This window comes from Salvelinus fontinalis, chromosome 39 (genome assembly GCF_029448725.1).
Source record: "Salvelinus fontinalis isolate EN_2023a chromosome 39, ASM2944872v1, whole genome shotgun sequence".
Taxonomy (NCBI): domain Eukaryota; kingdom Metazoa; phylum Chordata; class Actinopteri; order Salmoniformes; family Salmonidae; genus Salvelinus; species Salvelinus fontinalis.
In genome coordinates, this window is record NC_074703.1 from 23,213,405 (window position 1) to 23,240,585 (window position 27,181).

A 27,181-nucleotide genomic window follows, 5' to 3' on the forward strand; every position below is an offset into this window, starting at 1 on the left:
ATCCAGCTATGTTCATCTTTCATCCTATTGAATGGGGAACTAGCTCCTTTTTCATTTAGGATTTGACAGAACAGTCCTGACATGCTGCCAGGTATGGGATGCAGCCAGGTATAAGCACACTATTGTCAAAAGAGCAGATTCTCCATTTCTCTCTGAAGACGATTCACTACCTATCAATAGTTGTTGCGTGCCAAAAAGTAAACCTTGAACCAATCCCTTTTAAAGGTACATGGTTTCGTGTGCTGAAGAGAGACACTCTCATCTCAGGGATAAGCAGCAGTAGGACGACGATACATGAAGCTAATCGCCCCAAAATAGCAATTATAATCCTCCTTTACAAGAGCAGATTTTGGAGGGAGCCCAGCTTTGCATTTTGGAAAATGGATGGTGCAGCTATGTACCCATTTCTTGTCTGATGGTACTTCTCCAACCCTCCTCCTCCTCCTGCCTCCCTCTATCATGCCTCCCTCTATCCTGCCTCCCTCTTTGTGTGCAGGGAGATGTATGAACCTTTGACTGTGTGCCTATCATTCCAGTGCAGGATCTGTGTTATCGGCTCCCAGGAGCCAAATGGGTGGGGGCTGTGAGAGGAGATGAAGACAGAAAGAGAGAGAAATGTGGTGGTGAATGTGGAAGGCAGGGAGATGAGAGAGAGTGGAGGCTGACTAAGTGTGTGAGGGTGGGAAAGGTGTGGGGGGGTTAAGGGGGGGGATGTAGTGGTTAAAAAAAAAATGTTGGGTAAACTGTTCGCCGGCTGTGGTGAAAAAAGTAACGCTTCCTATATTTTCAATGCATTTTTTCTGCAAAAGTGGTTAAACTGCGTTTACTTGCGTTCACCCTACACTACACCACTGGAAGAGATGAGAGCGAGAGAGCAGCGGCAGACCTGAGGGGGTGGGGGAGAGAAAGGGATGGCGAGCAAGAGATAGTGGCTGACCTGGTGTGTGAGGGGGGAAAGGTGGGAAACAGAGAGAGAGAGAGAGAGAGAGAGAGAGAGAGAGAGAGAGAGAGAGAGAGAGAGAGAGAGAGAGAGAGAGAGAGACAGTGGTGGTAGGTGGCTTACTTGGTAGATGTGATTGAGTTTCAGGTGCTTGAGTAGCAGCAACAGAAGGGCAGAGATGGCCTTGACAATGATCTCCTTGTGTCTGTTCACGTCAATACCCAGCTTCATGCTCTGGAGGACCGTGATTCTGCCATCACACACACACACACACACACCTTTTATGTGATTCATAGCAACAACTTCCCTTGACATGACAAATCTATAGTCACTGACTTTATTTATGAACAAACTAAATTAAATGTCCTCCTTATTGCCATCACTCAACTTAAGCATGAACAGCAAAGATGACCGTGAGGGAACAAGGAGAGGCAGAAGGCTATTACACTCACGGCATCTCCTCTGGCAGCACATCAGCCAGTATATTGATGGAGTCCGTCTTGGCCTTGGAGGTAGGTGCTGCAGCCAGCAGCAGCTTCAGAAGGGCAATCTGATAAATACAACGTGGGTTTTAGCTTTCGACCTCTCAGCTCTGAAACATGACAGGTCTAGACAGCAAATACTTAGTAAAAATCTATGATGTTTGAGATGCAAAGTAAGATGATGCCATGTGAAGTGTCTTGGTAGAGCAGAATATAATGGTAGATGTCCTCACCACATACTGAGACAGGTTAGGAAGCATTCCCAGATACAGGATCTCTGTTGGGTTCTCATCCACATCCTCTTCTCCCTGACACAACACAACACCACACAATATGAGTTGCACACGGTCTATAGTCATCTTGTTTCCATTCACAGAGCCCTGTTCCAAACACTTAGAAAATGAAAGATCATATTTTTATTTGACCAGGTTAGACTCATTGAAATTGAGAATCTATTTTAGAAGAGAGACCTGGCAAAAATAGAATCAAAATGTAATTACAAAGACACATTTACAACATAAAACACAATGCTCTACAGTTTAAAAATATACACATTTTGACATTGAGCAGACATTATCCTTTTGGGAGGTGTGGTGCAACGAGGTGTCAAAACATTGACAGCCCCCCCACTTCATTTTCCAGTATAGTTTTAGCCTAGCATTACACTCATTCGAATAGAGGAGTTCCTGTAATTTCATATAAAGCAAACAGTGAGAAGAGTCACTGACCAGGGTCATGGGGCACTGTTGAAGCTCCTCTTCCCTCTTGATCTGCATCTCGGCTATAGAGACATATTTGTGCTGGTGTGAAAAGAGAGCAGGGTGTTGGATATGGTGAGTTAGCCACAATACACAATACCATATAAAGCACGACGAGAACCAGCGCAAAGCACTTCATCACCACAATCCATTCCATATTCTATTTCACTTCACACCTTTTCAATGAGACTTCACCATGGCGATATACTATAGTATTCTGACATTATCTCGTCAGGCAGCGCCCGATGCGTAAACAGAAGCGGCTTTTAACGGGCGTTCATTAGTATTCACAGATTGACACACAGAATGGCATTCCTCAGTGTAAAGGTGTTTCACAGTCAGTTCAAAACACACAATTGATTTCTAAGTGGGATGTCAACGTCCAGGGATATTGACTAGCTGGTCAAATAAACGTCAATACTTCATCACCAGTGTAACACTCGGTCCTGGTGGAGAGAGAGGGATGGAGGGATTAAGAGGAGAGGGGGAAAGGATAGAAGAGGAAGGACAAGAGTGATTTCTCTCCTGCTTACCTGTTTAAGGGTCTTGACACTCTCGTGTATGGGCCTAGGAAGACCGACCAGTGTCTCTGTGTCACTAGAAAAACAAACACAGCAGCCGAGAGAGAACATTCACTGGCACTGCGATAACTAGGACCACACACGGCAGTGTACTACAGGGAGCGAGCCTTTCAGACAACACAGTGAACGCGACACTCACTTTCCCAGAGTGAAGCCGATGAACTTGTTCCTGCTGGTCTCCAGGAAGTGCTCGATGTCTTTCTCTCTGTGGAGACAGAGCGATAGATTCGATAGAAGCCTGCTGCCCCTCACTAACCCCCAGTCTGAGATCCACCTTCTCACTGATCACACTACTAGACCTACTGTGCTTCCTGGTCTGGTTTCCCGGGCTTGTAGCGACACTATCCAAACAGACCGACCAAAGACGTACGGCTGCTAACCAGATGATGCATCTCCTCTCCCACAGACATCCACCTTAGAGTGTTTGCACACACACACTTTAGGGTACCGTGTTGGCTGCTTAAAGCCTCATCAGTCACACCCGATGCTGCCTCTGTACTCTGTGTGACATTGGGATCTGGAACTCCACCTCATGTGCTAAATTATTATTCATGTCGCCAAGTCCACCCCCACACACACACACACACAGGAGAGATAGGCCACTTTCACTAATGTGTAGACAGAGGCCATCTTGCGAGGGGGCGCTGGCTGTTACTGTATGAGTGACTGAGGTGGGTTACTTTGAGTCCTCCTAAACAGAGGGGGCACTATCAGCAGCACGAGTGTGCAGAATAACAAAACTAGAACCCAGTGTACATTTTATTTTGTATGTTATCACTTGAGTTTGCAGATCTGAGGTAAGCAATAAGGTGATCGATCCACCCTGCCTTCTGGTGGTTTTTGGGGAGCTTCAGCTATATTACACCTATCCAATCCCTTCAGATCTGCAAACACAGAAGGTTTAAGAGTTATGGCGAGGGGCGAGAGGTTTGTTTGGAACTGGGCGTTCCAGCCTTACCTGACTTTGGGGGCCCAGGGCAGACCCTTGGGGAGGGACGCTCTCTCAGTGGGGGGTCTGAGCGGGGGCGGTGGGGGTGGCGGCTGGATGATGACATCACGGTCCAGGGGGTCCACCTCGCCCTCGATGCCACTGTCGGCTTCCTCGCCATCCTCCTCCTCGTCGCGTGCGTCGTCGTTCTTAAAGGGGTCTCGCTCGTTGTACGTGTCTAGGCTGTCCTGCTTTACCAGGGGCTGGAAACCAGAACAACCAGCAGGGGGCATGAAAGAGGCCGTCCCCTCACACACACACAGGGTTAGGCCCTGGCTTCCCACTTCAACCCCAAGCAATACTCAAAACTTACCCACCATAAGGCTGCACTCCAAAACAAAAAGGTTACAGAAACTCCCAGTAAAAAACCAGAGGAACGTTTGGGCCCAACTCCATATTCAAGTATTAAACATTCCACTTACAACCATAATCAGTCATACAAACACAAACCCAATCCTCTCAAACCACTTCCATAGTTTTAATGAATGACTGAGGCATCATCAATGCAACAAGCTTCAGGCAAGGGGGTTGCATTTAATTGCAGCGGAGCGCCAGTGCAGTGTAACGTATGGCGGTGTGGTGCTAGCAAGTAGTCGCCAGGTAGACTGTGTGCTGGTGAGGAGAGCAACAGAGGTAACGGAAGCAGTGTGACCAGCATAGACCTATATGACTCATATCCCATGGAGAACAAGCCATTCAGCTGCGTGGTGGGAAAGAAGCTGCAGTGAACTGTTGTCTACAGCGATACGGTGGCGGCTTAACAACCCAGTGGAGATGGAGACTAGAGGAAAGCTCCCGTCATGTCCGCAGGGACCTCGACCACAGCCAGCCCCGTCTCTGTACCCACCCATACAGTGCAGAACGCAGTGAAGGAGGAGAAAAAAGGAAGGAGGAAGAGGAGGAGGACAAGGAATAAGAGGAAGAGGAGAAAGAAGAGGAAAAGAAAGGGGTGGAGGAATAGAAGGTGCAAGAACCAGCCCGAGGCAGGGAAAATGCAGAGGGAAAGTGGGTAAAGACCTGCTTCTTGGGAAAGGGACTGTCTCCTTCCAAGCTATCAACAAAGGCACTCTGTAGGGACACAAGGAAGAGGAGGGCGGTTGAGAGCCTGGTGAAGTCCGAGCCCTAGTCTAACAACAGCTAGGAGGATTAGAGGAGGATTAGGATTAGAGGAAGAAGTTAAAAGAGCAAACGTGTCAGGGGGAATACAGTACACTGATGGTGTGCACATAGTTCCTATTCACATTCTCTACTGCTATAGTCAGGCTGAGCAATCCATGTTTGTTAGAGGGCATGGCGCGTGAGGCTGTGACTGCACGGGTTTAGTTAGGCTCGCTGTTAGAACACATCAGGTGTGTATTCAGTCAAGTGAGTCTAGCGCACAGGTGTGTGTGTGTGTGTGTGTATGTGAAAAGCTCCAGGAACAGTGTGTGCATGATATAATGGTTGTAGGATACGTACCCTGCGGCTGCGGCGTCCTCTCTTGGCCTGCTGTTGCTGTTCTATGAGCTCCATTGCCGAGGCTGGAGGAGAGGCTGCTCTCATGCTCCGGACCACCTTGATGCTGTCCTCAGGTAGGGGAGGCAAGCTCAGCCTCTCTCTGCCTCGAACCTTCATCTCCTGGAGCTCCTCGAATCCCCCCATCGTGAACTGTAACACACACAGAGACAGATGGGCACAGAAAGCCATAGAGATGTACATGAACACACGGACAGAGCTCTATGCAGATATTGGCAAACCGAATTGTACAAACCCATCGATTCCATTGTGGGAGCTAGTCTTGCCTGATACGACGTTAGCATTCTACCGTCATTCTAACAAGTTTTTTGAATTGACAATAGTGGTGGATGAAATACCTCTGTTGCGAAGCGGCTAGCCTACTAAAGGGACAGGTGATGGTGTCTGTGCTGTGGCTTACTGACCAGGATAGTCTTCCAGAGCAGCAGCAGGACCTTCTTCATGGGAAAGTGTGGAGCGTTCATACTGCAGAACTTGGTCACCATGGTGAAGAGCAACAGGGCAAATGGCTCTCCGTTGTACAGAGGAGAACCTGAGGTTAGAGGAAAGGGTCAACAGCCAGCACCCACATACAGTGTACACACTAAAACATTTCCTGTATAATTTACAGTAACTTACTGACAGCAATTGGCCAGTAAGTCAATGTACTTTATTTTACAGTACAGCTACTGTAATCCATTTTACGGTACCAAAAATGGTACTGTAATCTAATTTACACTACCAAGTCAGTTACTGTAATCTAAATTACAGTACCAATTACAATTACAGTATATTTCTGTAATTACCCAGTGTTATTTGCAAGTTTTCATTTTTACATTTGAGTCATTTAGCAGGCACTCTTGTCATTAGCAACTTACAGTCGGTGCATTCAACCAAAGTTGAGAAAAAAAAAACACATATCAAAGTCATAGCATGTGAAAAGTTTCTGTAACCGTGATTGAAAATATTGTTGTGGTTAAGGATACATTGGTCTTCAAAGTAATTGTTATTACAACAAGATTTCTTGATGATATATCTCTGACTATCTCTGGATAGTGCCAATACATTACTGAGATATTCACGGTAGCTTGACGCCACCTTCCTGTAAATGACTATAATGTCAAAGAAATGAAACCCAGTCCAATACAGTAAAGGTGACTAATAGACTGTAAGAAAGTAATTATTGCAGTATTTTACTGTGATTACAAGGGATTGGAGCAAGAAGGTTGGCTGCTAGGTATTTGTATATTACAGCATATTTATGAGCATTTGGTGTTTTATATCACTTGCACTTCTAGAGGCCTAAACAAAGGCTTCCAAACTGGCCGTGATTACAGGGCGAAACAAATCAAATGGACATGGTTAAATATTCAACCATTAAAGGTTTAAGACCCACTGCCACTCTGATCTAGTCTGGCAGACACCAGGTCTCGAGCTGTGTCAGCCAGGCTAAATCTGATCTGTTCCCTATATACATTTCATTGTTAGGGAACTACTATATATCAGTTAAATTCATACAGCATTCTCACTAATATAGCCTCTTAAAAGACAACAATACCATGCACCCACTACTGCTCAAAAAGGTTTTAAGCACTCCAAAAATGCAGTTTAGTACTCTGAATTACAGTCAATTACTGCCAGCAATTGTCAGTAAGTTACTGTAGATTTTCAGGACAAGGTTTGTAGAATTCCTAAAATACAGTATACTACTGTATTCTGGGTGGGTACAGCATTCTCACTCACGGTTGCAACAAATATAGCCTCTTACAAGGCGCACATTAGCATACAGTATGTTAATGAGCAACACGCTTTCCCCGCTCACAACATTAACCCACAATGCACCATAATTAATTCTGTAAAACACATTTAAGGTATTTTACTGTGCATTTCACAGTGTTTTACTGTTGAAATTAAAGTCTTAGTGTGCTGTAAAACACATTTATGGTATTTTACTGCATTCTACAGTGTTTTACTGTTGAAATTACAGAAACTTCTTACAGTGCACACATACACACACACACAAACACAAACCCAGTTCAGTCTTGAAGGCCTCTCTGGCAGTTCTCCACTCAGGCCTGTCGTCCTCTGTCTGCAGACGGATGGTCTCCACCATCAGGTACATGATGCTTAGCAAGACCCTAGTGGAATACAAGAGGTCAGATGTCAGAATGAACAGGTGTGTGCATGCATGCATCAAGACAAATAGTCTGTAAGCTACTGAGGTAGAAAAGCTGTGTTTGTGCATACATTATGTCTGCCTATGTGTAGTTGGTATATGTGTGAATCTGTAAATGTGTGTGTGTGCATACTTAATGCTCTTGTACACGTTCCCACATGCACTTGCCTAGCTAATGCATCAGCCTAAATCACCCTACAGTAATTATACAACGTTAGCGAGGCAGTGTCCTGTGCATTAACGCCTTGATTCAGATGGAAAACAAGCCATAATGGCCTCCATTTTCTACAAGCTATTAGGACGTGTTATTTAGTTCCCCACCTTACTGTCCATAGAATTTCTAAGCAAACAGCTGGAGGCAGGGCTTTCTCCTATTGAGCTCCATTTTTATGGAATGGTCTGCCTGTTCATGTGAGAGACGCAGAGTCGGTCTCAACCTTTAAGTCATTACTGAAGACTCATCACTTCAGTAGGTCCCATGATTGAGTGTAGTCTGGCCCAGGGATGCAAAGGTGAACGGCAAGGCACTGGAGTAACGAACCTCCCTTGCTGTCTCTGCCTGGCCGGCTCCCCTCTCTCCACTGGGATTCTCTGCCTCTGACCCTATTACAGGGGTTGAGTCACTGGCTTACTAGTGCTCTTCCAAGCCGTCCCTAGGAGGAGTTTGTCACTTGAGTAGGTTGAGTCACAGATGTGATCTTCCTGTCGGGTTTTGTGCCCCCTCGGGCTTGTGCAGGTAGAGGAGATCTTCGTGGGCTATACTCAGCCTTGTCTAAGGGTAGTAAGTTTGTGGTCTGTTGATATCCCTCTAGTGGGGTGGGGTTATATCTTGCCTGGTTGGCCCTGTCCGGGGGTATCGTTGGACAGGACCACAGTGTCCCCCGACCCACCCCTGTCTCAGTCTCCAGTATCTATGCTGCAATAGTCTATGTGCCGGGGGGCTAGGGTCAGTCTGTAATATCTAGTGGATAGGGTCAGTCTGTTATATCTGGTGTAATACTCCTGTCTTATCTGGTGTCCTGTGCGAATTTAAGTATGCTCCCTCTAATTCTTTGTCTCTCCCTCTCCTCCCGGACGACCTGAGCTCTAGGATCTTGCCTCAGGACTACCTGGCCTGATGACTTCTGGCTCTCCCCAGTCCACCTGGTCGTGCTGCTGCTCCAGTTTCAACTGTTCTGCCTGCGGCTAGGGAACGCTGATCTGTTCACCAGACGTGCTACCTTGTCACGAACCTGCTGTTTTTGTTTTGGCTCTCTCTACCTCTCAATACCTCTCTCTACCTCTGAATGTTTGGCTATGAAAAGGCAACTGACATTTACTCCTGAAGTACTGACCTGTTGTACCCTCTACAACCACTGATTATTATTTGACCCTGCTGGCCATCCTTGAACATTTGAACATCTTGAAGAACAATCTGGCCTTAAATGGCCATGTACTCTTATAATTTCCACCCGGCACATCCAGAAGAGGACTGACCAGGTTCCTGCCTTTCTAGGGAGTTTTTCCAAGCCACAATGCTTCTACATCTGCATTGCTTTCTGTTTGGGGTTTTGGGCTGGGGTTGAAGACCTTGGCTTGGCTGATTGGGGGACTGGTGTAAAAATCAGTGAGGTGGAAGGATGCTCACCTGAGTTCTGTGCTGTCCGCCAGAGAGATGGCAGGTTTCCTCACTGCACTGCTGCAGGCTTGGTTGTTACTGCAGAGTCAAACACAGAAGTAGTTTAGCATGCATACAGTATAAATCATACCACAAGACAGCTCAACACAACAGACCAGAGATATCGCTCATGTCTAGGCCCTGGTCAGGTCATGGGGTCAGGAAGTTCTCATTTCATATAATTAAAGTGACAAAGACTAGAATAGCAATGGAATGTATAGCGGGCGTTTTATGAGCTGATCCCTCCCCCCAAATAAATTGTACATAGATGTTTTCCCCAATCGTTTCCTATGACCGAAAAGAGCTTCTGGACATCAGAACAGCGATATAGAGGCCGACGTGCGGGCACCCTGATGAAACTACGGCTACGAGTAAATAAACCACCTCTGTTCTATTGAATGTACAATCACGGGAGAACAAACTGGATGAGCTCCGCTCGAGACTATCCCATCGACGGGATCTGAAGAATTGTAATATCCTATGTTTCTCGGAAACTTGGCTGAACAAGGACATAGATAATATACATCTAGCTGGCTTTTCTATGCATCAGCAGGACAGAACGGCAGTATCAGTTAAGCTCAAGGGGGGTGGCGTGTGTCTCTTACTTAACAACAGCTAGTGCGCAATCTCTAATATTAAAGGAAGTCTTGAGGTTCTGCTCGCCTGAGTTAGAATACCTCATGATAAACTGTAGACCATACTATTTACCAAGTTTTCATCTATATTTTTCGTAGATGTCTATTTACCACCACAAACCAATGCTGGCACTAAAACCACACTCAACGAGCTGTATAGATCCATTAGCCAACAAGTAAATGCTCATCCAGAGGCAGCGCTCCTAGTGGCCGGTGATTTTAATGCAGTAAAACTTATCTAATTTCTACCAGCATGTCACCTGTGCAACTAGAGGAGAAACAGCTCTAGATCACCTTTACTCCACACACAGAGACACATACAAAGCTCTCCCTCACCCTCCATTTTGCAATTATGATCATAACTCTATCCTCCTGATTCCTGCTTACAAGCTAAAACTCAAACAGGAAGTACCAGTGACGGACGTGGTCCGATGAAGTGAATGCTAAGCTAAAGAACTGTTTCGCTAGCACAAACTGGAATTTGTTTCGGGAATCATCCTATGGCATTTTCAGAGTTTACCACATCAGTCACCAGCTCCATTAATAAGTGCGTTGACGACGTTGTCCCCACATTGACCGTTGACATACCTTTCCCAACCAGAAGCCACGGGTTACAGGCAACATCTACATTGAACTAAAGCTGCCACTTTCAAGGAGCAGGACACTAACCCGAACGGTTATAAGAAATCCCACTACACCCTCGAAGAACCATCAAACAGGCAAAGGACTAAGATCGAATCCTATTACACTGGCTCAGACGCTCGTCAGATGTGGCAAGGCTTGCAAATTATCATGGATTACAAAGGGAAACTCAGCCACGAGCTGACCAGTGACGTGACACTACCAGACACGCTTAATGCCTTATATGCTTGCTATGAGGCAACATAGAACCATGCGTGAGAGCACCAACTGTTCTAGACGACTGAGTTATCACCCTCTCCGTAGCCGATGTGAGGAAAACCTTTAACCAGGTTAGCATTCACAAGGCCGCAGGGCCAGACGGATTACCAGGACACGTACTCAGAGCATGCGCTGACCAGCTGGCCAGTTTATTCACTGACATTTTAAACTTCTTCCCGACCCAGTCTGTAATACCGACATGCTTTAAGCAGACCACCATAGTTCCTGTGCTCAAGAACGCCAAAGGTAACCTGTCTAAATGACTATCGCCTCGTAACACTCACATCTGCAGCCAAGAAACGCTTTGAAAGGCTGGTCATGGCTCACATCAACACCATCCTCCCAGACACCCTGGACCCACTTCAATTCGCATACCGCACCAACAGATCCACAGATGATGTAATCTCTATTGCATTCCACACTGCCCTTTCCCACAAGGAGCACCTACATGAGAATGAGGTTCATTGACACCATAGTGCCCTCCAAGCTCATCATTTTTTACATTTCCCTGTTTTGTCATTGAGCAGACACTCTTTTCCAGAGTGCGTACATCTTCGCACTGGTCCGCCGTGGGAATCGAACCCACAACTCTGGTGTCGCAAGCGCCATGCTCTACCAACTGAGCCACACTGGACTGACCATCACTAAGCTAAGGACCCTGGAGGGTTGTGGGTTAGTGTGTACGGCCCATTACATCACTGGGACCAAGCTTCCTGCCATCAAGGACCTCTATACCAGGCGGTGTCAGAGGATGGCCCTAAAAATTGTCAGACTCCAGCCACCCAAGTCTGGAACCAAAAGGACCCTGAAAAGCTTCTACCGCCAAGCCATAAGACTGCTAAATAGTTAAATAGTTAATCAAATAGCATTGACCCTTTTTGCATTCATCTTTCTGACTCATCACATACGCTGCTGCTACTACTGTCTGTCACTTTGTTCCTAGTTCTAGGTACTTATCTACCTATATTACTTCGTACCCCTTCACATCGACTCGGTACCGGTACCCCTTGTATATAGCCAAGTTATCGTTACTCATTGTGTATCTATTATTAAGTGTTTGACTTTTCTATTATTTCTCTATTTTCTTTCTCTCTGCATTGTTGGGAAGGGCCCATAAGCATTTCACTGTTAGTCCACACCTGTTATTTACGAAGCGTGTGACAAACTAGTATTTGATTTGAAGTGAAAAAAAACCCCAGCGTAAATCACAACTGAGAATGAACACCAGTGCAGGCAGGTTAAATGGCCGAGGAGAAATACAGACAGAGATCATTCCGTGTGTTGGCTCTGCAGCTTGACAGGTGCTACGAATTAATAGGAGGCGGCTGCTTGCCTGCTAAGGCTAAGCTGTAGAGTCAGAGGTCAATAAGAGACGAGGACAGAGGAGCACATAGACTAAAGGAAGGAAACAACGCCTTGAAGGCTCTGCCGCCTCGCCAGTGAGCGGTGAAATGTGAATCACAGAGGCCAGTGCTCCGTCTCCCTCTCTGTCTGCTCTCAACCTGTTCTCGCTGCTCTTGTCCCCCTCACTAAGAGCCAGTAGGTGCCTCATATCCTAGCTGAAGCGAAGAGGGATGGATGTGGGAGGTAGGAAGGAAAAGAGAAAGAGAGAATGGTGTATTCATGAATTTACTGGTTAATGTGTGTGTGTGCGTCTCTCTGCCGGTCTGTGAATGTGCGTGTGCATGTACGTGCCGTTTAACTCCGCACTATCCAGGGTCCTTCAGCAACACTCAGCAGGGATTAGCCTGGCGGTAACTCTCTCATTAAAGAGGAGCCAAGGGGATGGACAGAAATACCCAACAGAAGAAACAGAACAGGAAGCCATTCCTGGACACTGAGTCATGATCGAGCTGTCTGTCTCCTCTCCACACACACATAGACCATGGCCTGTACCACCTCCCACCTCCCCTAGTCACTCCCACCAGGAGAATAATTAAAAATAGATGTTCAATTCCCTACACACACACACACACTCCACCTAGCCAACCAGCTATTATCAGCACCATCTCTACCAGCCTCTACCTACGGCATTCCTATTAGGCAGATTAGTCAATGGCTAAGGTTGGTAGAGACCCAAAAGACTGAGGCAGCAGTAGATCTTCACTTAGGGAGAGGAAGAATCTCAGGCAGGAAGGTGACAGAGGAATTGACTCAGTGGGGACATGTAATATACCTACTTATTGATTCAGTGTTATGCTTATGTGATGCCCTTTAAGTGTAAGCGCTGTTTGAAAAGACCACCTGAAATTGTACAGTGTACAAAACATTAACTTCTTGTGAATAGGGGGCGCTGTTTTCACTTTGGTAAAAAATCGTGCCCAATTTAAACGGCCTCGTACTCTATTCTAGATCGTACAATATGCATATTATTATTGGATAGAAAACACTCAAGTTTCTAAAACTGTTTGAATTATATCTGTTAGTAAAACAGAACTCATTTTGCAGCAAACTTCCAGACAGGAAGGGAAAAATCTGAAAACGATGCTCTGTTCCAGGGCCTGCCTATTCAATTGCCTAATATTTATGGATATGCATGCACTGCATACGCCTTCCACTAGATGTCAACAGGAGGCAGTGGAAGGTGGAATGGGGTGTCTAGCTTGATCTGAGGTCGAACAAGAGCTCTTGGAATGACGTGACCAGAATTTCCTTTCTCTACCTAGGCGCGGGAAGTGCCTCCATGTTGTCTTATGATAAGTGTTCGGTATACACGGCTAATATCTCCGGCTCTCTTTTTATTTGATAGATATTAGAAAAACATCATAAAGTAAGTTTTTTCAACCGAGTTTCATCAGTTTATTCAACGTTTAATGGGACTTGGAGTGTTCCGTTCTCTGCGCCGAGAGAAATTGGGAACGTCATCAGCATTGGCTAGCCTTGGAGCGAATTCGACAGGAGAGAAGGACATTCTAAAACCAAACAACGATTTATTCTGGACATAGGACTCCTTGTACAGGATTCTGATGGAAGCTCAGCAAAAGTAAGAACAATTTATGATGTTATTTCGTATTTCTGTGGAAAATGTTGAGTCCTATTATTCGCCCTTTTTGCGGGCGCTGTCTCGCTATAACGTAAGCTGTTTGTTATGGTAAAGTTATTTTTAAAAATCTAACACGGCGGTTGCATTAATAACTAGTGTATCTTTCATTTGCTGTCCAACATGTATTTTTTAGTAAAGTTTATGATGAGTTCTTTGGTCAGATTATGTGAGTGTCCAAAATATCTCCGGACAATTTGGTGAATTGATGCTACATATTCACAATGTATAACCACGGTTTGCAGCTCTAAATATGCACATTTTCGAACAAAACATAAGTGTATTGTATAACCTGATGTTATAAGACTGTCATCTGATGAAGTTGGTCAAGGTTAGTGATTAATTTGATATATTTTGCTGGTTTTTGCGAATGCTATCTATGCGGTGAATAAATGCGGTTGTGTGTTTGGCTATTGTGGTAAGCTAATATAATGCTATATTGTGTTTTCGCTGTAAAACACTTTAAAAAAATCGGAAATATTGGCTGGATTCACAAGATGTTTATTTTTCATTTGCTGTACACCATGTATTTTTCATAAATGTTTTATGATGAGTATTTAGCTATTTCACGTTGCTCTCTGTAATTATTCTGGCTGCTTTGGTGATATTTTTGATGGTAGCTGCAATGTAAAACTATGATATATACCTCAAATATGCACATTTTCGAACAAAACATACATTTATTGTATAACATGTTATAAGACTGTCATCTGATGAAGTTGTTTCTTGGTTAGTGACTAATTATATCTCTATTTGGTCGGTTTTGTGATAGCTACCTATGCAGTAGAAAAATTGTGAAAATATGCGGTTGAGTCTTTTGCTATTGTGGTTAGCTAATAGAAATACATAGTGTTTTCGCTGTAAAACATTTTAAAAATCGGAAATGATGGCTGGATTCACAAGATTATCTTTCATTTGCTGTATTGGACTTGTGATTTCATGAAAATTATATTATATGATATCCCTGTCCCGTTAGGCTAGGCTAGGCTATGCTCGTCAGCTTTTTTGATGAGGAGGATCCCGGATCCGGGAGAGAGAAGCGGTAGAGGTTTTAAGAACTGACCTGATGAATCCAGGTGAAAGCTATGATCCCTTATTGATGTCACTTGTTAAATCCACTTTAAAATCAGTGTAGACGAAGGGGAGGAGACAGGTTAAAGAAGGATTTTTAAACCTTGAGACAATTGAGACATGGATTGTGTATGAGTACCATTCACAGAGTGAAAAATATTTATGTGCCTTCGAACCGGGTATGGTAGGTAGTAAGTGCCAGGCGCACCTATTTTTGTCAACTGCAACGTCGCAGGTTTTTTTCATGCGGAACAGTTTCCTGTGCGTATGAAGAATGGTCTACCACCCAAAGGACATCCAGCCAACTTGACACAACTGTGGGAAGCATTGAAGTCAACAAGGGCCAGTATCACTGTAGAATGCTTTCGACACCTTGTAGAGCCCATGCCCCGTTGAATTGAGGCTGTTCTGAGGCCAAAAGGGTGCTGCAACTCAATATTAGGACGACTGTTCTTAATGTTTTATGCACTCAGTGTATAGTATTTGACTTGTTGATGAGTCACTTTGAAATATCCTTGTTTTTGAAAGAAAAGCACATTTTTCGATCATTAAAATTAAATAGATCAGAAATACAGTGTAGACATTGATAATGTTGTAAATGACTATCGTAGTTGGAAACGGCTGATTTTTTTATGAAATCAGCAACCATCACTCCTGTGTTCCAATGGCACATTGTGCTAGCTAATCCAAGTTTATAATTTTAAAAGGCTAATTGATCATTAGAAAACCCTTTTGCAATTATGTTAGTACAGCTGAAAACTGTTATTCTGATTAAAGAAGCTGGCCTTCTTTAGACTAGTTGAGTATCTGGAGCATCAACATCTGTGGGTTCGATTACAGGCTCAAAATGGCCAGAAACTAAGAACTTTCTTCTGAAACTCTATTCTTGTTCTGGGAAATGAAGGCTTTTCCATGCAAGAAATTGCCAAGAAACTGAAGATCTCGTACAACGCTGTCTACTACTCCCTTCACAGAACAGCGCAAACTGGCCCTAACCAGAATAGAAAGAGGAGTGGGAGGCCCCGGTGCACAACTGAGCAAGAGGACAAGTACTTTAGAGTGTCTTGTTTGAGAAACAGACACCTCACAAGTCCTCAACCGGCAGCTTCATTAAATAGTACCCGCAATACACCAGTCTCAACGTCAACAGTGAAAAGGCGACTTCGGGATGCTGGCCTTCTAGGCAGAGTTGCAAAGAAAAAGCCATATCTCAGACTGGCCAATAAAAATAAAAGTTTAAGATGGGCAAAAGAACACAGATAGTGGACAGAGGAAGATTGGAAAAAAGTGTTATGGACAGATGAATCTAAGTTCGGATCACAAAGAAGAACATTCGTGAGACGCAGATTTATTTATTTTTAATGCTGGAGGAGTGCTTGACGCCATCTTTCAAGTAGTGGAGAAGGTGTAAAGTTAAGTTCCTTGGCGTACACATCACAGACAAACTTAAATGGTCCACCCACACAGACATCGTGGTGAAGAAGGCACAGCAGCCTCAGGAGGCTGAAGAAATTCGCCTTGTCACCAAAAACATTCACACACTTTTACAGATGCACAATCGAGAGCATCCTGTCGGGCTGTATCACCGCCTGCTACGGCAACTGCTCCGCCCACAACCGTAAGGCTCTCCAGAGGGTAGTGAGGTCTGCACAACGCATCACTGGGGGCAAACTACCTGCCCTCCAGGACACCTACACCACCCGATGTCACAGGAAGGCCAAAAAGATAATCAAGGACAACAACCACCCGAGCCACTGCCTGTTCACCCCGCTATCGTCCAGAAGGCGAGGTCAGTACAGGTGCATCAAAGTGGGGACCGAGAGACTGAAAAACAGCTTCTATCTCAAGGCCATCAGAATGTTAAACCACCATCACTAACATTGAGTGGCTGCTGCCAACATACTAACTCAAATCTCTAGCCACTTTAATAATAAAAAATTGGATGTAATAAATGTATCACTAGTCACTTTAAACTACGCCCCTTTATATAATGTTTACATACCCTACACTACTCATCTCATATGTATATACTGTACTCTATACCATCTACTGCATCTTGCCTATGCCGTTCTGCCATCGCTCATCCATATATTTATATGTACATATTCATTCCTTTACACTTGTGTGTATAAGGTAGTTGTTGTGAAATTGTTAGATTACTTGTTAGATATTACTGCACGGTCGGAACTAGAAGCACAAGCATTTCGCCAAGCTCGCATTAACATCTGCTAACCATGTGTATGTGACAAATAACATTTAATTTGATTTAATTTGGTGGAGGCAATGTGATGGTCTGGGGGTACTTTGGTGGTGGTAAAGTGGGAGATTTGTACAGGGTTAAAGGGATCTTGAAGAAGGAAGGCTATCACTCCATTTTGCAACGCCATGCCATACCCTGTGCATGGCACTTAATTGGAGACAAATTCCTCCTACAACAGGACAATGACCCAAAGTACAGCTCCAAACTATGCAAGAACTATTTAGGGATGAAGCAGTCAGCTGGTATTCTGTCTATAATGGAGTGGCCAGCAGTCACCGGATCACAACCCTATTGAGCTGTTGTGGGAGCAGCTTGACCGTATGGTACGTAAGAAGTGCCCATCAAGCCAATCCAACTTGTGGGGGTGCTTCAGGAAGCATGGGGTGAAATCTCTTCAGATTACCTCAACAAATTGACAACTAGAATGCCAAAAGGTCTGCAAGGTTGTGATTGCTGCAAATGGAGGATTCTTTGACGAAAGCAAAGTTTGAAGGACACAATTATTATTTCGATTAAAAATAATTATTTATAACCTTGTCAATGTCTGCTTATATTTCCTATTCATTTTGCAATGCATTATATGTATGTTTCTGAAAATGTAGCTACTAAGATGTTCTAATAAGCCTAAACCTACAGAGCAGTACATTCCTTTACTGATTTCCCCTATTGTCCCTTTCCCCCACCGTGTCCCTTTCCCCCACTCCAGCGAACAACTAGTGAGAGAGAATGCTACTGTGTACCATCTCTGTAGCATTAAAGGCCCAGTGCAGTCAAACACATGATTTTCCTGTGTTTTCTTCACATTTCCAACCTATGAGGTTGGAATAATACTGTGAAAAAAATAATAATAATGATGTCCTTTTAGTGTAGGAGTTGTTTGAAAAGGCCACCTGAAGTTTCAGCTTGTTTTGGTGGGATGGAGTTATGGTCTGCCTGGTGACATCACCAAACGGTAAATTCGTTAATAGACCAATAAGAAACAGTTACAAACATCTCTGCCAACAACAGCTAGTTTTCAGTTTTCCCCTCCCCACTCAGACCACTCCCAGACAGTCCTAGCAAAATTCTTGCTTGAGAAATTGTACTTTGCTAAGAAACACATTTTGTTTATTTTTGACCATTTTAAATCGAAAACAATAACAGTAAGGTACATAATTGTTACCCTGTAAATTATTTGATATTGAAATAAAAACAGCTGCTTTGGACCATTAATCAAGGCTTATCACCAACTTTAAACATCAGCTATCTGAGCAGCTAACCGATCGGTACATAGTCCATCTGTAAATCGCCCACCCGATCTACCTACCTCATCCCCATACTGTTTTTTATTTACTTTTCTGCTCTTTTGCACACCAGTATCTCTACTTGCACACCATCATCTGCTCATTTATCACTCCAGTGTTAATCTGCTAAATTGTCATTTTTTCGCTACTATGGCCTATTTATTGCCTACATCCTCATGCCTTTTGCACACACTGTATATAGACTTTCTTTTTTTCCTACTGTGTCATTGACTTGTTTATTGTGTTATTGGCATGTTTATTGTTTATTCCATGTTATTCCATGTGTAACTCTGTGTTGTTGTCTGTGTCACACTGCTTTGCTTTATCTTGGCCAGGTCACAGTTGTAAATGAGAACTTGTTCTCAACTAGCCTACCTGGTTAAATAAAGGCGAAATCCAAAAAATGTAAAAGGAGGAAGTAAGCGCTAACCACCGTGGTGCTAACACTTGTTGAGAAACATAATAACACAGTAACTACGAGACATTGTAGTGATGTTGTGGTGCGGTTGTAGTAATGTTGTGGTGCGGTTGTAGTAATGTTGTGGTGCGGTTGTAGTAATGTTGTGGTGCGGTTGTAGTAATGTTGTGGTGCGGTTGTAGTAATGTTGTGGTGCGGTTGTAGTAATGTTGTGGTGCGGTTGTAGTAATGTTGTGGTGCGGTTGTAGTAATGTTGTGGTGCGGTTGTAGTAATGTTGTGGTGCGGTTGTAGTAATGTTGTGGTGCGGTTGTAGTGATGTTGTGGTGCGGTTGTAGTGATGTTGTGGTGCGGTTGTAATAATGTTGTGGTGCGGTTGTAGTAATGTTGTGGTGCGGTTGTAGTAATGTTGTGGTGCGGTTGTAGTAATGTTGTGGTGCGGTTGTAGTAATGTTGTGGTGCGGTTGTAGTAATGTTGTGGTGCGGTTGTAGTAATGTTGTGGTGCGGTTGTAGTAATGTTGTGGTGCGGTTGTAGTAATGTTGTGGTGCGGTTGTAGTAATGTTGTCCTACTCACTCGATCTCCATGCTCAGCAGCTCCAGGAGAGCGGTGAAGATGCCCATGTCATACAGCAGGAACACGTTGTGGCGAGACCAGTGGATCACGTCCGCGTCCGTGTCGCACTCATCAAACACCCCTGGGGAACGCCACACAACAGACACACATAGGCTTCAACAGATGCTCACTCCCCACACAACACTCTCCCCCCGCTTCTCCTTCACCCAAATACAGACAGCTGATGTCCTAAAAGAGCTGCAGAATCTGGATCCCTACAAATCAGCTGGGCTAGACAATCTGGAACCTCTCTTTCTAAAATGATCCGCCGCCATTGTCGAAACCCTTATTACTAGTCTGTTCAACCTCTCTTTCGTATCGTCTGAGATTCCTAAAGATTGGAAAGCGGCCGCTGTCATCCCCCTCTTCAAAGGGGGAGACACTCTAGACCCAAACTGTTACAGACCTATATCCATTCTGCCCTGCCTTTCTAAGTCTTCGAAAGCCAAGTTAACAAACAGATCACCGACCATCTCGAATCCCACCGTACCTTCTCCGCTATGCAATCCGGTTTCCGAGCTGGTCACGGGTGCACCTCAGCCCCGCTCAAGGTCCTAAACAATATCATAACCACAATCGATAAAAAAAGACAGTACTGTGCTGCCGTCTTCATTGACCTGGCCAAAGCTTTCGACTCTGTCAATCACCGTATTCTTATTGGCTCAATCTTTAGGAATCTCAGACGATACGAAAGAGAGGTTGAACAGGCTAGTAATAGGGGTTTGCAACAATTTTGGCTGATAATTTTAGAAAGAGAGGGTCCAGATTGTCTAGCCCGGCTGATTTGTAGGGGTCCAGATTTTGCAGCTCTTTCAGAACATCAGCTATCTGGATTTGGGTGAAGGAGAAAGGGTGGGGGCTTTGGCGGGTTGCTGTGGGGGGTCCCGGGCAGTTGACCGGGGTAGACGTAGCCAGGTGGAAAGCATGGCCAGTCGTAGAGAAATGCTTATTGAAATTCTCATTTATAGTGGATTTATCGGTGGTAACAGTGTTTCCTAGCCTCAGAGCAGTGGGCAGCTGGGAGGAGGTGCTCTTATTCTCCACAGACTTTACAGTGTGCCAGAACTTTTTTGAGTTTGTACTACAGGATGCAAATTTCTGTTTGAAAAAGCTAGCCTTAGCTTTCCTAACTGCCTGTGTATATTTGTTCCTAACTTCCCTGAAAAGTTGCATATCACGGGGGCTATTCGATGCTAACGCCACAAGATGTTTTTGTGCTGGTCAAGGGCAGACAGGTCTGGAGTGAACCAAGGACTATATCTATTACTAGTTCTACATTTTTTGAATGGGACATGCTTATTTAAGATGGTGAGCAAGGCACTTTTAAAGAATAACCAGGCATCCTCTACTGACGGGATGAGGACAATGTCATTCCAGGATACCCCGGCCAGGTCGATTAGAAAGGCCTCCTCGCAGAAGTGTTTTAGGGAGCGTTTGACACTGATGAGGGGTGGTCGTTTGGTCGCAGACCCATTACGGATGCAGGCAATGAGGCAGTGATCGCTGAGATCTTGATTGAAAACAGCAGAGGTGTACTTGGAGAGCGAGTTAGTTAGGATGATATCTATGAGGGTGCCCGTGTTTACGGATTTGGGGTTGTACCTGGTAGGTTCATTGATAATTTGTGTGAGATTGAGGGCATCAAGCTTAGATTGTAGGATTGGCGGGTGGGTTAAGCATGTCCCAGTTTAGGTCACCTAGTAGCACGAGCTCAGAAGATAGATGGGGAGGCAATCTATTGGGGGCAGAGGGTGGTCTATAGCAAGCAGCAACAGTATGATGATGATGATGATTACCCTGTGCCAGGTAGAGGATGGCCCGGGCCACCTTCAGCCTCTTGTCCCGGTCAGTGACCTCCAAAGCATCTAGTAGTCTCATCACATAGGCCCTCTGCTGCTCCTGACCCAGCTCAATCCACCTCCTCCCCCGCACTGCAGAGAGACAGGGACAGGGTGAAAGAAACCAGGTGAGTCATGTCACTTTGTAGGACTGTGTGACCTTGTGACTCTGAGTTTGGACGTCTGTCGCTCTCTTATTCTATTCACTTCTTTCTCCCATTCCCTCACTTTTTATTTTCTTCGTCCATTTCTCTCCCCCTCGCTCTCTCTCTCCCCCACTCCCTCCCTGCCCTTTTCACACGTGAAAAAGATTAGCAGGGATCAGGTCTGGTCATTAAACTCACACTGACCCAGGAGCAGCTAGCGGTCTCAGAGTCAAAGTGTCCTGGCACCCATGTGACGACCCTCCCACTCTGTCTGCCGTATTCTCTCTTTGTTCTTGTTTCCTTATTAGGATGCCGGTGGGCGGAGTTGAGAGGGTCGTCAGCTACATGGGAAACACCTGAGCCCAGTGTGTCCCAGGATAAATACACCACTTCCCCATTCGTGGAGGAGACTCTCTCCATGCAGACACCTTGATAGATTTGGTTGTGTTTCTTGGAGTTTTTTTGGTTGGTTGCTTTAGCATCTTTCAACACCCTGCATTATCACATTCATGCATGCAAAACACTATATATATAGTAATAAAGTAACTAGGTATAATATACAATGATGTGTGTAATCAGTAATCAGTAGTGTAAGTGAGTGTTTTGCATGCATGAATGTGATAATGCAGGGTGTTGAAAGATGCTAAAGCAACCAACCAAAAAAACACTGTAACTGTCACCATTGGCCTCATGGTGAAATCCCTGAGCAGTGTCCTTCCTCTCCAGCAACTGAGTAATCTTTGTAGTGACTGGGTGTATTGATACACCATCCAAAGTGTAATTAATAACGTCACCATTTTATTTATTTTTATTTTATTTTACCGTTATTTTACCAGGTAAGTAGACTGAGAACACGTTCTCATTTGCAGCAACGACCTGGGGAATAGTTACAGGGGAGAGGAGGGGGATGAATGAGCCAATTGTAAACTGGGGATTATTAGGTGACCATGATGGTTTGAGGGCCAGATTGGGAATTTAGCCAGGACACCGGGGTTAACACCCCTACTCTTACGATAAGTGCCATGGGATCTTTAATGACCTCAGAGAGTCAGGACACCCGTTTAACGTCCCATCCGAAAGACGGCACCCTACACAGGGCAGTGTCCCCAATCACTGCCCTGGGGCATTGGGATATTTTTTTTTAGACCAGAGGAAAGAGTGCCTCCTACTGGCCCTCCAACACCACTTCCAGCAGCATCTGGTCTCCCATCCAGGGCCTGACCAGGACCAACCCTGCTTAGCTTCAGAAGCAAGCCAGTAGTGGTATGCAGGGTGGTATGCTGCTGGGTTTAACTCACCATGCTCAAAGAGATAATCAATGTCTGCTTTATTTTCTTTTTTTTACCCATCTACCAATTGGTGCCCTTCTTTGTGATGCATTGGAAAACCTCCCTAGTCTTTGTGCTTGAATCTGTGTTTGAAATTTTAAGCAAATTTTTACCCCTGAACGTATTTAGGCTTGCCTTAATAAAGAGGTTGAATACTTATTGACTCAAGACATTTCAGCTTTTCATTTTTAATTAATTTGTAAAAATGTCTAAAAACATAACTCCACTTTGAAAATATGGACCATTGTGTGTAGGCCTGTGACACAAAATCTTAATTTAGGCGGTAACACAACAAAATGTGTTAAAAGTCAATGGGTGTGAATACTTGCTGAAAGCACTAACTCTCTGACAAAACTTCACTGTATAAAGTTCATCCCATGTAACTTTTAATGCGCAGCTCTGATAAGTGCTCTGATAATGTCATTATGGTAAAAGTGCTTGGAGAGTAGTGACGCAGAGGACATGGGTGCATACCAGATATAGCAGTGATGGAGAGTGGCAGTCTGGCAGATGTGTTAAAACATTGATGAGGGCCCCGTCACCGTTTGACATATTTAAAACCCAGATACAGGGAGACAGCACATCTCCTATCTCTCGCCGCAGCACAGACAGACAGCCAAGCTTTCCACGGATCCATCTATTCATTCCTATTGGCTTTATGGGAAACAGAGTGGGAAGAACAAGACCTAGCCTAGCTCTCTTAATTTATGTAATATGCTGCAGCTGCAACAGAATTGCCCTTTGGGGACAATAAAGCTCTGTGAAATTGAATGCCTGGCGCTACACATGTATTGTTCCTCATTATGAACCTTCCTTTAACTCAGTAAGCTGGGTAGGAATAAAACCACATTTAGAGCACAGAAACGAACTGGGCTAGAGTTTGAAAGAACGTGAGAGGGGTCGAATGGATGTGGAGATTAGACCAGGAAAATGGACACCGTCCAATTCATCCGGTCAAAAAGGATTCACATTAGGAGATAAAACGTAAATCGACCAGCTGTTTAATAACAATGCTCATGATATAGAACAGTTGGTCACGGTAGTGGGCTATGGCGGTTGTCTATTCGCGGCAAAACCACAGCTACGGTAGCTCTGTTTGTCATGGCGCTAAGAGAGGCAACGGCTACAGAGCAGAGTTTGGCGTGTTCCTGTATGTATGTATGTACATTTACATTACATTTGAGTCATTTAGCAGACGCTCTTATCCAGAGCGACTTACAGTAGAGTGCATACATTTTATTACATTTTTACATACTGAGACAAGGGTATCCCTACCGGCCAAACCCTCCCTAACGACGCTATGCCAATTGTGCGTCGCCCCACGGACCTCCCGGTTGCGGCCAGCTGCGACAGAGCCTGGGCGTGAACCCAGAGACTCTGGTGGCGCAGCTAGCACTGCGATGCAGTGCCCTAGACCACTGCGCCACCCGGGAGTGGCGCAGTTCAATGTACAGTTGAAGTTGGAGGTTTACATACACCTTGGCCCAATACATTTAAACTCAGTTTTCACAATTCCTGACATTTAAAAATTCCCCGTTTTAGGTCAGTTAGGATCACCACTTTATTCTAAGAATGTGAAATGTCAGAATAATAGTAGGGAGAATGATTTATTTCAGCTTTTATTTCTTTCATCACATTTATTTGGGAGCATTGCCTTTATATTGTTTAACTTGGGTCAAACGTTTCTTGTAGCCTTCCACAAGCTTCCCACAATAAGTTGGGTGAATTTTGGCCCATTCCTCCTGACAGAGCTGGTGTAACTGAGTCAGGTTTGTAGTCCTCCTTGCTCGCACATGCTTTTTCAGTTCTGCCCACAAATTGTCTATAGGATTGAGGTCAGGTGCTTTGTGATGTCCACTCCAATACCTTGACTTTGTTGTCCTTAAGCCATTTTGCCACAATTTGGAAGTATGCTTGGGGTCATTGTCCATTTGGAAGACCCATTTGCAACCAAGCTTTAACTTCTTGACTGATGTCTTGAGATGTTGCTTCAATATTTAATGTTTAAAGGCACTGTCAACTTAGTATATGTAAACTTCTGACCCACTGGAATTGTGATACAGTGAATTATAAGTGAAACAAATCTGTCTGTAAACAATTGTTGGAAAAATGACTTGTGTCATGCACACAGTAGGTGTCCTGTCCTAACTGACTTGCCAAAACAATAGTGTGTTAATTGACAAGAAATTTGTGGAGTGGTTGAAAAAGGATTTTAATGACTCCAACCTAAGTGTATGTAAACTTCTGACTTCAACTGTATGTGTGACCTTCTCCCAAAACCTCCTGCTGAAAGTGTCAGGTTAGAGCAAGCAATCAGACACACACACACACACACACACACACACACACACACACACACACACACACACACACACACACACACACACACACACACACACACACACACACACACACACACACACACACACACACACACACCACTGAGTTCACTTGTATACTCTCCCTCCTTCTCTCCATTTGAACCACTTACAGAAAAAGGGAAATGTTACACCTGGGAGCGGTCAATTAATCAGCTCCCTCGACCCTCTCTCCCTTTCCCTCTGTCCATCTCTCTCTTTCACCCCCTCTCTCTATCAGACTTTCTCTCTCCAGATGATTACCATGGCGAGAATCCACTCCATTACACTTCTACATACTCTCTCTCCGTAAACGCTAGAATAACAGGCAAACACATTAGAGGGTATGCAAACAAACAGCGTGTTCAAGGTGAGTCAGAAAGCCTTTTGGCACATTCACTGCTTTAGAAAAAAAAACATGCGCGTGTATGCACAAGAACACGCACGCACGCACGCACGCACGCACGCACGCACGCACGCACGCACGCACGCACGCACGCACGCACGCACGCACGCACGCACGCACGCACGCACGCACGCACGCACGCACGCACGCACGCACGCACGCACGCACGCACGCACGCACGCACGCACGCACGCACGCACGCACGCACGCACGCACGCACGCACGCACGCACGCACGCACGCACGCACGCACGCACGCACGCACGCACGCACGCACGCACGCACGCACGCACGCACGCACGCACGCACGCACGCACGCACGCACGCACGCACGCACGCACGCACGCACGCACGCACGCACGCACGCACGCACGCACGCACGCACGCACGCACGCACGCACGCACGCACGCACGCACGCACGCACGCACGCACGCACGCACGCACACACACACACACACACACACACACACACAGTTGGCTGGAAAGACAAATCCGCCACTGACAGGCAAGAAGGTAACAGTACCATGGCTCCTGAAATCCTCCTCAAAGTAGTCCCTGTTGAGGGCGAACTCGGGCTCCTCCGTGTAACTGTATATCTCTGTGGACAAACAGGAGAGACAGGGGAACCATCAGACAGACAGGATGACATACAGTACAGCACTGAAGGATTCAACAGAGGTAATGTCATGAAAGACATCACGGGGTATACTGTAGTGGAAGCTCTGTATGGCTCAGTTGGTAAAGCATGGGATTTACAGCGCCAGGATTGTGGGGTTGATTCCTGGGGCCGCACATTTGTCAAATTTATGGAAGTCGCTTTGAATAAAAGTATCTGCTAAATTGCATATATTATAAGCCAACTGTCCCACTAAGTCCCTTTCATTAAGAATCTATTTTGGCTCCCAGTTATCCTTTCTGTAGAGTGTTTTTGTTAGACTCATGACATCGTTGACTAATCCTTCTTCAGCGAGTACACAGTAGTTAAAGTCCAACTGTCACTCCAGCCTGAGGAACAGTCACAAGAGAGCAACTGTAGTGTGCGTTTGTGTCAGCTAATGCCTCAGGGGGACTAGCTACCTAACCAATGCAGCTGCATTCAACAAGGGAAAACTATGATCTTGCGTTGACTCAATCCCATGTAGCTGCTGACAGCGCAGCACTGTACAACAGTGATCACCAAAGCTACAGGGGTTACCTTGCATGATTTTGTTCCAGCAACTGCTTCAACTAATCAATAAGGTGCTTGAATAAGGTGCTTTGTGGTTGGAACAAAAGCCTGCCCAATAGCTGCCCAGGTCTAGGGTTGGTGACTGCTGGGTTAGGGTTTAAAGACCGTACCTGAGAGTTCAGCAGTCAGGCTGTCTGTGTCCCCATACTCAAACTCCAGGTTAGGGGACTCCATGGAGCTCTGAAAACAGAAAACAACATTGAAGTCTAGGCAGAACTGCAAAGGGAAATGAAGGCACATGACACACACACACACCCCCCTGAATTCCTTTATAACTATTGCTTGGCTATGCAAATACAGGCAACAATCAGAGTGGAAAAACTGAATGAGCGGTGCGCAGGAGTCAACATGCCCTGCATTTCAGAATGGGTTAACGGACGTATCCAGTTAAGGATCTTTGATGCCGCTCTGACATTAGCCTTACCCCATGCCCTCTGGGCATTTTACTGCAGGACACCATAGTACACACACACGCGCACACGCACACACACACAAACGGCGAGAATAAGGACAGAGACAGAGCCCACCTCTGTTTGCCGTCATAGCCTCTAAAAACATTATTTTCCCAGGTTGAGACAGACT

General features: G+C 45.1%; 1 protein-coding gene across 5 annotated transcripts in view; it reads right to left on the reverse strand.

Annotated features, from left to right (window-relative positions):
• The window catches only part of LOC129838804 (striatin-interacting protein 1 homolog), a 39,682-nt gene that overhangs the window by 9,031 nt on the left and 3,470 nt on the right, over positions 1-27,181 (reverse strand). For 4 of the 5 annotated variants that reach the window (XM_055905999.1, XM_055905998.1, XM_055906003.1 and 1 more), the window contains exons 3-18: positions 26,710-26,779; positions 25,895-25,969; positions 21,093-21,227; positions 19,258-19,378; positions 9,047-9,115; positions 7,275-7,381; positions 5,669-5,796; positions 5,208-5,396; positions 4,767-4,817; positions 3,720-3,952; positions 2,901-2,966; positions 2,714-2,777; positions 2,151-2,222; positions 1,656-1,730; positions 1,393-1,490; positions 1,064-1,190 (exon numbers count right to left, since the gene is read on the reverse strand). In XM_055905999.1, coding sequence (XP_055761974.1) covers positions 1,064-1,190; positions 1,393-1,490; positions 1,656-1,730; positions 2,151-2,222; positions 2,714-2,777; positions 2,901-2,966; positions 3,720-3,952; positions 4,767-4,817; positions 5,208-5,396; positions 5,669-5,796; positions 7,275-7,381; positions 9,047-9,115; positions 19,258-19,378; positions 21,093-21,227; positions 25,895-25,969; positions 26,710-26,779 — 1,680 coding nt within the window. The remainder of the gene's footprint in view (positions 1-1,063; positions 1,191-1,392; positions 1,491-1,655; positions 1,731-2,150; positions 2,223-2,713; positions 2,778-2,900; positions 2,967-3,719; positions 3,953-4,766; positions 4,818-5,207; positions 5,397-5,668; positions 5,797-7,274; positions 7,382-9,046; positions 9,116-19,257; positions 19,379-21,092; positions 21,228-25,894; positions 25,970-26,709; positions 26,780-27,181) is intronic. The other variant, XM_055906000.1, reaches the window with a different exon arrangement.